The sequence below is a fragment of the Lipophrys pholis genome, assembly GCF_963383615.2.
Source record: "Lipophrys pholis genome assembly, chromosome: 8".
NCBI classification, from domain to species: domain Eukaryota; kingdom Metazoa; phylum Chordata; class Actinopteri; order Blenniiformes; family Blenniidae; genus Lipophrys; species Lipophrys pholis.
The window spans coordinates 23352786-23365674 of record NC_137630.1 but is presented as its reverse complement, the minus strand read 5'-3'; the positions used below and the strand labels follow the sequence as shown (position 1 = coordinate 23365674).

The 12889-nt window shown below is 42.9% G+C and overlaps 1 protein-coding gene across 1 annotated transcript; it reads right to left on the bottom strand.

Annotated features, from left to right (window-relative positions):
- Positions 1–4811, bottom strand: tnnc1a (troponin C type 1a (slow)). The gene is made up of 6 exons (XM_080468728.1): positions 4104–4811; positions 2858–2888; positions 2616–2762; positions 2077–2191; positions 1425–1561; positions 1–1211 (listed from the first exon to the last, which is right to left on the bottom strand). The coding sequence occupies exons 1-6, from the start codon at positions 4125–4127 to the stop codon at positions 1180–1182; spliced, it is 486 nt and encodes a 161-aa protein (XP_080324854.1). The 5' UTR covers positions 4128–4811; the 3' UTR covers positions 1–1179.
- Between the last annotated feature and the right edge of the window lie 8078 nt (positions 4812–12889).

The following is a 12889-nucleotide window of genomic DNA, read 5'->3' as shown; positions in this document are numbered from 1 at the left end:
CGGTTTCAGACCAGTGTGTGTCTTGTTTTGACATGTAAACAGTAATATTTCAGGCCTTGTTTATTTGCTCCTTGAACAGCAGAGCAGGGCAGAGAGGCAAGAATGTGAACGGCCTCTAAATTGTACTGAGCGACGTGGCAAAAATAAAAAAATGAGCCCCTAAAATAATGGTTGTTTGCTCAACAGATATGCCTGCTGTGAGGCTGTTTTGTGCCCTTAAACAATGTGAAGCAGGTTGGAATTACATCATAGACAAACTTATCAAGGCAAATATGAAAGGTAACGTCTATGTTCCTAAAGACCATCCATCCATATTCTACAACGCTTCATCCAACTAATCATCACGTAAGGCAAGAGAAGAATGCAGCTGATTATGGACAAGGGCAGAGTACAGCCTCAACAGAGAGAGAGAGAGAGAGAGAGAGAGAGAGAGGGAGATTTGAACACAGGCGTGCAGACCACATTATTCCTAAAATGAATCCAATAATTGAACGAAAAATGAGATTATTCAAAGAGAGAGGTACGCGAAACCACTGCTCTGACAAATGCATCTTGTTTATTGCATGAACTCACATTCCAAGCAGACCCCTCATGTAGAAACATGCAGACATTCCAGAGACACGCCAGGGGAATCAAAAGTCCTGAGGAAACTTCAGACAAAACAGAAAAGGCATACAGTGTGCACATCAATACAAATGCCGACAGCACATTGTTCCAAAAGTGTGATTATTCTCCCAGAACTCGGTGTAAAACTATGTTGACTCACAAATATGTTCTGCCTTGTGCACACATACACTTTCTGCCCAGGTAAACAATATCAGTCTCTCAGTAAGAGGATTTGTAAACTGGCTGTGGCACTTGGGAGATAAGATTCAGTCAGAAACAAACACAAAGGGTGGGAAACTATTTACCCTCTATATAAAATAGAAGTAAATTTGACACATTTACACTAATTCAGCATCAGTGGGCACCAAACGTTTTCACAAACTGTATATTTACAACAATGCAAGAGATGACAGAGAAACACAGACATGTTCAGATGAAGTATTCGAGTAAATCTTGCAAAGTTGTCAGTTTCTTTCTATCAGAACGTCTAATTGGGTTTGCGGTCTTCCACAGATGGCCGTGGAGTTTCAGAGAAATACAAAAATAACACTCTGGATCTTCTCTTGTTCGGGATTACTCCACTCCCTTCATGAACTCCAAGAACTCTGTGAAATGAAGTAAGTCATGGTGGGTGAATAGCAGAGCCTCCAACAAATTGTGTTAAAAAAGTTTTTTTTTGTTGTTTTTTTTAAAAGTGAGCGGCCTGTCTGGCATGTATTTATGCAAACTGAATGATGAATGATGTTTATAGAAGGGTTTTTGCTCTACATAACAATTTTCACGTCTCTCTCATGCTCGAAATAGGTCAGTCTTCTCACCATCATAGTCAATTTTGCCATCATTGTTCTTGTCCCCGTCTTTCATCAGTTCCTCAATGTCATCCTCGGTGATTGCCTCTCCTGTAGATTCCAGCATCATTTTCAGCTCATCCAAGTCAATGTAACCGTCTGCGTTTCTGCGTGATCAAGGCGGTAAAGTATATTATTGGTGCCTAACAAAACCTGGACGATGCTTTACAGGTGGCGGGTTTCTGGGTGACACATGACCGATTCAATCCCGAATATAAGCATTTAGGAACCATTACTGCGAGAGAGAGAGAGAGAGAGAGAGAGAGAGAGAGAGAGAGAGAGCGAGAGAGAGAAAAAAGTCTGTTCTTTGATGCTCAGACGAGGTGTCTGGCTTACATGGAGTGGGTGTTTGAAATATTCTGAGCTGTCAAAAAGGATTATGGAGCAAACTACATGCTGTACTCTGCAGAGCTACTTGGCATTTTGTCAGTACACATAATTGCACACGTTGAGCATACTTTGCTGGAACCACACCACGAAAAGCAATTTGATCACCAGACCGCAGCAATTTTCAGATCATCGCGTCCTCCGAGATTGTGCCAGTTAACCGCTGCTGGTGCATTAATTCTTAAAGGAGGGATAATGGTGGAAGGTAGCAACAGGATTTAGAAATGAAACTTACTTGTCAAACATTCGAAACAGCTCCGCCAGCTCTTCTTCTGATTTGCCTTTGCTGTCATCCTTCATGCACCTCACCATCATGACCAGGAACTCGTCAAAGTCCACCGTGCCGCTCCCTGCACACAAAATGCACCTCATCACCGCCTTACACTGGGTTGTCTGATATTTTAACACCGAAATGCCAACATTTGAACACAAATAAAGTTTTTCTATCTTTATTTTCAATGTTATATTCTCTTTATTAAGAGAAATCCTCGCAGAATGTTGTTTTACTTCTTGTATATCAGCAATGAAAGTTCATTTACTACCAAATGTTTTGATATTTAAAATACAGACATTTAGGAGAGAACATTTGCTGCTATCTTACGGCTTTAAAAGCACCGTACATGTATCCGATAAAAACCAGACGTTGTTTATATGTTTCACTTCAGGTTCAGAAGGTTTTCTTTATCATGTGGTGATAGATGTGAGAGCCGATGTGTAGGAATGAAAAGGTCAACAAAGTTTAATGTGCTGCACCGGGGCAGTGTTTTGAATTACCGTCTTCATCCACCTCGTCGATCATCTCCTGCAGCTCCTCTGGTGTGGGGTTCTGACCCAGCATCCTCATGACCTTCCCCAGCTCCTTGGTGCTGATGCAGCCGTCTTCCGCATCTTGCACGAAGATGTCGAAGGCGGCTTTGAACTCTGCAATGGCACACGAGAAAGCAACCCTGCAACACCTGCGTAATATCGGCAATTCAATTTCTTTTTTGAAAATATGCTGCGTGCAGTTTACGCACCATTTTTCTGTTCATCTGTCAGCTGCTCAACCTATAAAAGCAGAAACGAGAGAGCACAGTTATTGAGTTGTAGATATGAAATCACCATAAAATAATTTTAAAGACTTTGAATTTGTTTCTCTTCAAGCTGAAGATGTCAATCTGAGAAATGGTCACGGCAATATGCTCAAGGGTATCTTGGTCTGTTTTGATAACTTTCCAGTCAACAGAGGTGTAACGCACACGGGGGCCACCCCTGACAAAACACAGAATCTATATATCATATGCGAGAGCCAGTAAGAGGAGGAGTTAAAAATAAACAGACAGGAGGATCAGGAACCACAGATAAAGCACACAATACACAGCGCTTTAAATTAGCATAGCTGTGGATCTGAACCAACAATGGAACAGTAATCCTGGAAAAGCTACCACGAATGAGAGAGGGAGACAGCTGCTTATGTAAGAGTTATCTTTTGTTGTTCACTATAAATTAAACATTCGCACAAACGTAGAGACTATTTCATATCTGTGCCCTTTTAGTGATGTATGAAATAATCCATCTAAACATATGTAACACACACTCCTGTGTGCTGACTGGGGATGTGAATGGATGAGACAGCCGGCTGGCTGTCCTGGGGGTGGTGGACAGATAGCCGCACAGCTCCCAGGCTCACAGATAATGCAGGAATCCAGCCGTGGGGGGTTTATCTAAACCTGAAGCCCTTCTCTGGCACCAGAGAACACCGGACACAGAAGCATCTGAGCAACTGGCCAAAATTAGCCATCTGAAGTGGGATCGTTCCATTTGGAGTAATGAATGAAGCAGCGGACAGCGGACCGGGGATGTGCCCCATCAGTGACCTCATGAGTGGCTCCTGTCACCTCTGATAGGCCAGAAGTAGGGGAACATGGAGAGACGTATATGGTGCTAATACTCATCTGACATCAGCTGGTGATGGAAGTGATGTGCTGTACAAGCCACATCAAGAGGGATTTGTCAACTGTTCAACTAATGTCAGATGTCAGGAAATGAAGACAGGCATTATACACAACAATAATCACAAAATGTGATCCTTGTGTTTTTACATGCAAAAGGGGAAACGCCATTATATAGGTCATATACTGCCAACGTTGATGATAAATGTTGTAGATTTTGGTTAATATTCTTTCACATCATGGTCACACCAGATTAGTTCTCACAGAGTTTTTGGTGAAAATGAAAAGCGGCCACACACTTTTCAGCTTTATGAGCTACGGGAGGACGTACCGCTGCCTTGTAGATGTCGTTCATGTTGGAGGCTTCGTCTGCTGCCTGTCCGACAGTGTCCTGGCAAATAAAGGAGGAAAGGTAACGTCCAGCTCAGGGCAGGACTCTGGCCTCATCCTGGGAGGGCTTTATAGCCAGAGCCTGGCGGTCCCTCCCTGGGCAGAGCTGCCTCCCCTTTGTTTGTGCCTCATTTTGTGTCGTACAAACGTGTGTCTGTGTATGTGTGTCATTTAGCCATTCTGTCACAATCACTGGGCTCAGATAAAAATGCAGCAGCTCTTAGGGGGCACACTTTGGAATGGAATGAAGTGAGGGGGCACGCATGGCGAGCCCTAATCTCCAGGGAGGAGGGGTTGGGGGGGGGGGGGGGGGGGGGTTACTGTAGAGACACTCAACATTCCTCTAGACCTGGACCAGCGACTCCAGGGAAGGCCGGGGACGCGGTGTGTCTGTCAGTGTGTATGTGTGGTAGCAGGGTAGGGGTGGTAGGGAAGGTACGAGGTGGTCTACGTTCAGCACAACATACAAGGAGGCAAAGACTACACACCGGTAACAAAGTACACTAAGACGCAATGCATTATTGTTTTTTTTTTTAGTTAGACGTGTGCTACTGCAATAATGAGGCAAAAGGCATTGTGTGGAAATGACCGATTTGATGGGACAAGTCTTCCTTTGTGTTCCCAGTCAGTGGAAATCACATGTTGTTATCTGCAGAGAAAAAGACAAAACGAGAAACAAAATTAAAGGTTCCAGATGACAACTGAAGAAAAGGCAAGTCACTCTTCAGATTCTGAGATTTCCATTTTTATGTGCTATCATGCTGGGAACTTCTTTTTTTTGAACCCCCCTGCTTTCAAGACTTCAGATGGCACAGCATGTTTTCGTTCATTCCTCTCTGCATTCTGGTTTTCAGGACTGCCCACAAATATTACTGATAAAAACTGATGATCTACTCCTGGTCCTGAAGAGCCACAGTCCAACATGTCTCCAACGTGTCCCAGCTTTGACACACCTGGATAGGATGAACACATCACCATGAAGCTCTACAGAAGGTCTGATAACAAGCCACTCATTACAGTGATGTTTTTTTTAAATCAGGGACACATTGAAGCCATGCCGGACTGCTGCCCGCATGAGGGCCAACTTCAAGCCCAGAATAACAGGCATTGATATTGATAACTGTACATTGTGTGTGCAAAATTTTGCTCAATGTTAATAATCTCTTTTTAAGGTATGTATAAAATGAGAAATTTGATATCTATTGTTAAATACTTGATGACTTACAGTCTATTTGAAACAGGTAACCATATAAGGTTTTCACAATATCTGTTTAGATACAGAAGATAAAGTCGCTTCTGTGTGTCAACCTCTGTCTGACTGACACGGGATTTCATGTGAGTTAAATCTTGAATACAACAGCCTATATTATGATGTCTTATATTAAATCCATGTGCATGTGTATTACCTACCTAACTAAATTTCATTATGTAGCTTTTTCTGTGCAACATAAACTGAGCCAGCAGAGGGTGCTGTTCACTACACATGAACCAAATTAAATTGTTGCACAAGCCTGCCTCCGGATATCCAATTTATCAATAGTGGGGTGAGAAATCTGGGTCAAACAAACCAAACACACTTGCAGACACATTTAAATTGGGTTGTACACAGTGCAAGAGGCTCTGCGCCTTTTTTTTTTCTTCTTCAGGTTTCCATTGAAACAAGGCCATCTCAATCACTTGACTGTGTGATTCACACACGTGCTCTCACAAAAAGCTCGCGCGCGCGCGCGCGCGCACACACGAGCAGAGCATGCTGTGGCAGGCATTCTAAGCGAGGAGTGATCATGCTGGTTTATAATGGGATGCTAATGGGGACTGGCACAGCTTACAAGCATCATACAGCTACTCAGAGAGTGAGAGAGAGAGAGAGAGAGAGAGAGAGAGAGAGAGAGAGAGAGAGAGAGAGAGAGAGAGAGCTCACACTGAAAAACATACATGTTGTACTCACACAGATAAATACACTGGTCTCCTGACAAAGACTTCACATCACTTGTTTGTCAGTTTCATGCACAACTTTGAGCTGAGTATGTGTGTGTGTGTGTGTGTGTGTGTGTGTGTGTGTGTGTGTGTGTGTGTGTGTGTGTGTGTGTGTGTGTGTGTGTGTGTGTGTGTGTGTGTGTGTGTGAGGGGGGGGGGGGGGGTTGGCAAGAAGCAAAAATTATTCTGTGTATGTTTTCGGATCCATTTGTCAAGAATATTATTCTAATCACTGGCGCCGTGTCGTACGAGGCTGCTGGAACCGAGAACAGAAAGGAATCGTCATCGGTGGCATTGGCTCAATCAGCTGAAACCCAAAGCATACTGATGAGTCTACATGGTCAGCCAGACAGATTCGTTTGGAGAGCTGAGTGCAGACTGGTGGGAGCCAAGAGTGATGAGCAGCTCTGCAGGGGGCACTAGATTCTAATGTAAAGCTTTCTTGAGCATGCACACACATGCACACCCACACACACATGCACACACGCATGCCTTCGAACCAAAAGACTGGCACACACATCAAAGAAAGCATATGGAGTGCTGTTTCATTGGAGCTCTCCACCAATTTCCTCTTACAGAGGAAGGCTGACGAAAGAGCCAGCCATCTCCTCCACACAGCGCAATCAGACAGCGCATCTCAAATCCTCAATTCACCGCACACCGCTTTTTGAGGGGTTGCCATAGAAACTCTGCTGGGTAGTAGCGGGCAGAAAATGAGAGGAGATGAGCGGGGCTATTTCCCCCTCCACCTCCCTCTCTGCCTTCCTGCCACCACATTTTGTCCTGAGTGACTGTATTATTTTCTATTATTTGCCTTGTCTTTGCATACGTGCACACATCAAGACTGCGTGCACATGTGGCTGGCACACAACTGGGGTTAACAATTGTTATTTGTGCACCGGTGTCAGTCGGCCGTGAAAATGAACTAAATCCAAAATGATTATGTTTCCTGCGTCGGGGCGAAAATGAGTTGAACGCATCCAGGTTAGGTGGCACGTTTTGAAGTTTCACGAGCGTGCAAATTGTGCTCCTGTTTAACATGATAATGGTTATTATCTGACTGACTTTGTGTTGGACAGGTTGGAGCTTCATCGTCGAGCTGCAGAAAACGTCGATTCCAAGCGTGCAATATGTCAAGACGCGCGAGGTGCGACATCTCATGCTGGCAGCTCTGAATCAGCTGAGTTTGTAAAGATCTACTACTATGCACAGCATACATCACGCCAGTTTGAATACTCATGTGATATACTGATTGTGTTGACGTGCAGCTGAGCTTGAAGCATTGGTCCTATGCTCTCTCTCCTCCTCCCCTCTGTGTCCTCACCTCCTTGATTGCCAGGAGGAGGAGGGGAGCTGAGGCTGTCAGCCTCTCTTTCTTTCTTTCTTTCTCTTCTCGCTCTCTCTCGCTCTCTCCTCCTGTCTATTTCTCTATCTCGCTGCCTCCTTTCATTGATGACCAACCTGTCAGCAGCTCCTGCCATGGCAGGCTGTGAGTGCTCTGCATGTGACTGAATGATATATGGTCTTTTCTTCGACTATGAAAGCGTCTCCATCCGTCCAGCGAGTGCTTTAAGCAGAGAAGCCCAATTTCTGAGCGGTGACAACGTCTAACCTAAATTGAGGGATTTGTCTTCAGAGATGGGGGGGGGGTGTTCACTTTGCTTGACTGCATTCAGTGGGTCCTTTCTGAAACTTGGTGTTACACAGTGTTCCTTACATCAGAGCTCTAATGAGCCAATGGCCATATTAGCTCCAGCGTAGATCTAGCCACACACTAACTTTTTGCCAAGGGGCAACGCTTTCCAGTCCACTGGACCACCAAGTCGCCTGCCACCCTTCCTACCCCTCCTTTCCCCCCTTCATGACCTCCATAACAGTGTATTAGACACCCAGAAAAGATTTCTGGAGCATATTTCAAACATTTCAAACACGAAGCACAGCCAACGTTACCTGATGTGACTGACAATTTGGGCACAATTTAGGTAGAATTTACAGCAGAGCTGCAGCCCTTGGATTTCACTGATTTTCCTGATAAAGTGCTTGTTTGGTGTAAAGTTGGTAAAAAGAAACCCAAACAAAAAAAACCCAAACCTTCACTGTCAAACACCCCATAGACACATGACTGAAGAGAGAGAGCTGTGAAATTCACCACCATCCTTATTTTATTTCTGATTCCAGTCTGATTTGATGGAGTGCACTACATGAAATGACTCCCCCTCTGAGAGCAGCAGTGAGACACTTTTAAATCCAACAGTTTTTCAGATGCTCTGCAACTGTGTCGTTGTTGACAGTACTCGTGCGACCCTGTAAGCCTGCCAAGTAACACAAAATATAATATACTGTTTGCTGTTTCATAACATTGGAGCCTCTGTTTATCCTTAGATATATTCAAACCTAGTCAAGTTATCATGGAGTACATAGGACAAGTGCTATTTTAACACACCTCCATATAGCAGAAAAGGATTTTTGTTGGTAAATTGATTTAATAATTAAAGGAACTATTCAGGAACCAATCAGTGCACATAAAGGTCTGTGGGAGCCCAAACAGCAAGAAACCCTTCAGTCAACCAAACACAAGGGATAAAATTGGAGAGACAGGGCTGTGACTGATTGCAACAATTTTATTTTTAAGCTCCTGTAAGTGGAGCAGATGACAAGAATTGCCTGTCTTTGTAAAAAAAAAAAGAAAGAAAGAAAGAAAGAAAGAAAGAAAGAAAGAAAGAAAGAAAGAAAGAAAAAGAAAAAAAATTTCCTCCGTGCGCACACACCCATTTTGGATTTGTCAGTGTCGCTGCCTTCTCCTCTTTGCCTCAAATAGCTGCTCTCTGAAATGGAATCCGAGGGCCCTCCGGGTTTCTGACAATGTTTCAGACATTTCTAAGTAAAATGAACAGCGGTACAACTTCAGCACTATTAAATCTAAAAAGTTCGACTCTGCTGGTGTGGAGAGAAAACCAGGTCACCATTTTTCACTCCTGAAAGTTTCTACCCCCCCCCCCCCCATCCCCCCCCCCAACCCCCTACCCCCCTCGAAAAATCTAATTTTTTAGAAAAAAGAAAACCCAAGAAATCTTATTTGAGTACTTACAAATAGCAATAAAAACCTTTTAAGGTTTTAACTAATTCTAATTTTTCTTATTTAAATAGTAAGCTGTTAAGCTGTTCTAAATATGTAAGATATATCTTTACTTTTTATAATTCAACCCGATTAAAAATTGTTGTGTCTTAAAGACAATTATAATTTCCAATGCAGATACATTGGAAATTATGTTAAAAAGGCAAGTTAGCACAGGAATTTCAGTATCTTCTGGTTTGAGAAGATTAAAACTGTTAAAATATTTCATACAACAGCATGAATATTGTGTCATGATTGATTCAAGTAGAAAAAACTGAAAGAGTGAGCTGTGGATGATTAATATCAATACACATATCAGAGAATATATTACACCTGCTAAAAAAATCACCAAGTTATTATTGCCACTGTAAATCTGTGCAAGAAATGGCCTCAGCATTCACATCAAAAGATCTTGTGACATGCAGAATGGGATTTTTCAAGAAAGCTTGAACCTGTGTTGAAATCACAAGTCATGAACAGAAAGACACCAAACGAGAATTCGACAATTAAAGCTGCAACAGGTGAGCTCACAAGTCACATCATACTAGAGTGATCATCAGCAGCATCAGGTGAGAAACATTCGCAGCTTGTCAAATTGTCGTTTGATCAAACCTGGCTCAACAAGAAATACAATTCTGGTGTTGTTCTGTGTCATGTTAGTGCTGCAGTTTGGGGTTGTCTGTGTGCAAAACAGTTAACCACTTCAGGCTTATTTGCAAACAGAAGCAAAAATCCAAGTGCCACTTTACCACTTGAGACAAGGTTAAGATAGTGAAATATGAAATCATCAAAAGATGAAAAGAAGGAGTAATCCATCATAACCGAGAGGGCTGAACTATACATTTCTAGTGAAGAGGAATGTCAAAACAGATACGGAAAGGTACTTTCTACCCAGGAAGGCTCCCGATGCAAGATGTACAGTTTTATAGTTATACGATTCATGGAACTGTCTGGGGATGAATGCCCTCCAGAGGCTCATTCATAAGATAAATTGGCCTGAAATTCATTGGTCCTGCAGACAGTCTGTGTCTCACACACACACACACACACACACACACACACACACACACACACACACACACACACACACACACACACACACACACACACACACACACACACACACACACACACACACACACACACACACACACTCACTCACACAAACTGTCACAAACACACACCACCACACACACATGTCCCCTGATGCCCCCATGTTCTTCTGCGTTATCCCGGCTCGTTGTAAGCTTGCGCAAAAATAAAAAGTGGACGAGAGATAAAACACCTATGCGTCTGTCTGCATAGCTGAAGTCCAGCCTCGGGCCGACGAGGCTTCAGTGAAGTGTGCTGTGATTTGACAAGGCCAGTGACGAGAGGCACTGTAAATATCCGGCTGTCATGTGACTCACTTCATGGCCTCGAGGAACCAACGAAAGGTCAGTGTTTCCTGATGCCATTGCCAACAACGAAATTAAGTGACTTCTCTCGCTCACGCGTTTGTCCCATTTTAGTAGATGGATACGTTGGAGGTGCTGCATTAAACATTGTTCACATTCCCAACCGGTACACATCGGCATACATGCCCACGCACCACACACACACACACACACACACACACACACACACACACACACACACACACACACACACACACACACACACACACACACACACACACACACACACACACACACACACACACACACACACACACACCGAGTCAGTTACACAATCTCCGGATCTGTACGAATATACGTTCAACAAGGCACTGCACAGATTCACAACCTCTGGGTTTGTCCCCCATGCCTGACATGTCTGACGTAGACAGCCTCCCTCATACGGCCGACTATGATCCATGTTCTGTATCCCAACGCAGTGCAAAAGGTTAAACAGCATAATTCAGCTACTTCACATGCAGGAGCGAAAATCATCATGAAATCAAAAGGGCAGTTTTTGACGTAACTGTAGCTCTAATGTGAGCACGTGGCCTCAGGATGGCTTTTGGGTGCTTGTATTTATTTTGCATACTTTCGGGTTGGTTTTTTTTCCACCTCTCACTGCTAATGCATCTGTACTTAGGTGCCAAGCCACCTCAACCCATCTGCTCTAATGCAGAAGCAGAAGTGCTTTGCACAGATAGATAAAAATAGATTTTTATAAAATAGATTTTTTTGGGGGGGAAAGAAATAACTTGTTTTTCCACACAAATACTACCACAGATGTTCAAAGACGGAGAACAGTCAAATATGAAGTGAGGGTACACTGAGTGGGTGTTTACAGGGAAAAAAAACAACAAATACCCACCACTGCATGATCACATACAGTATATGTACGGTGGGTTCTAACCTGTGCGGCGGGTCTGCAGAGAGCTACACTGAGGAAACTCATGCTGGTGCTTCATCCCACTGCGAGTTTCTTTAAACGTACTATTGATCAGACAACACTAATTCAAAGTGAGTGTCACATATTGGCACTGAGGCTCAGTTAGTAGAGTTGGTTGTCTCCCAATTCCGATGCTGGTTGTTCAATACCGCAACTATGCATATCGAAGTGTCCTATAGCAAGGCACTAAATCCCACAGTAATCCCAATGGAGGTTCAGCACCTTGTCATTAATGTGTGAATGTGGCAGTGTAAAGTGTTTTTACACTGCTGAAGTGAGAAAATGTGCTAAATAGACAAAATGCGTACGCCGTAACAGACTCACTGGATAATTCTGATTAAAGATATCTAACTAGCACAAGATGATGACTTTTTATTGCCTATGTATCCCAACACCCTGACACAGTATCAGTCAATCCATCTCATAACATATAACACTTTAACTTACAACCATCAAGTCGCCAGGTCATGCAATCACACACACGTTCACAGCTACGAGATATTTCGGGCCACCAATTACCCTCAAATGCTGTTTCTGGAGAAACGTGTAATACCCTGAGAAAACATGTGCCATAGAACATGCAAACTCTTCACACACTTCAGACTGAAACTCAGTACTAACCATGTGACCCGGAAACAATATTATATATTATAATACAAAGGACATTAGTTAGTCCAGTCCGTCCAACCAAACTATTACTACATGACATGAGACAAAACATCCACTCAATCTCAGTTCCAGTGATAAAACGTGAAAGTACAGCTTCTAAAATACTGACATACTGACAATACTGACTGCAGCAAAGGTCTCCTGCTAGACTATATGAAAATATAACATTTTAATCATCTTTAAAACTATCAGCCTGCAGAAGTTGACCTTCTTAAGTATGAAATGACAAAATATCACTAAAAGTAATAGCAGGTCCTATGTTGTCTGCTATGATTTGTTTTAATAAGAGAAGTCGATTACATTTGGCAAAAACCCAGTGTCTTGATGATGAGCAGCTTCATTTTTTATGCAATATAATATTAGAGAAAATACAAACACAATTCCTTGAATTTGTACAAATAAAAAGACATTTCTATGAAAAACTGAATTTGGTTTTTCAGGGCTTTTTTGCGAAGATATTTCACTAAATTGTTATGGGGGCTCATCCTCCCACAATTCGCACACACAAAAAATAAACCCTGATAAAGACAGCTGTCCAAAAGAGCTGAAACTCGCTACCGTCCTCAGTGGAAAAACCCACTAAT

What these genes read in the sequence shown, in the direction of transcription:
- tnnc1a (XM_080468728.1), bottom strand. Translation starts at nt 4,127, where the DNA reads ATGAACGACATCTACAAGGCAGCG. An exon ending in CGACGAGGTGGATGAAGACG is followed by an intron (nt 2,192 to 2,615) that starts GTAATTCAAAAC and finishes TTTTGTGTGCAG; the next exon opens with GGAGCGGCACGGTGGACTTT. An exon ending in TGGCAAAATTGACTATGATG is followed by an intron (nt 1,212 to 1,424) that starts GTGAGAAGACTG and finishes TTCATTTCACAG; the next exon opens with AGTTCTTGGAGTTCATGAAG.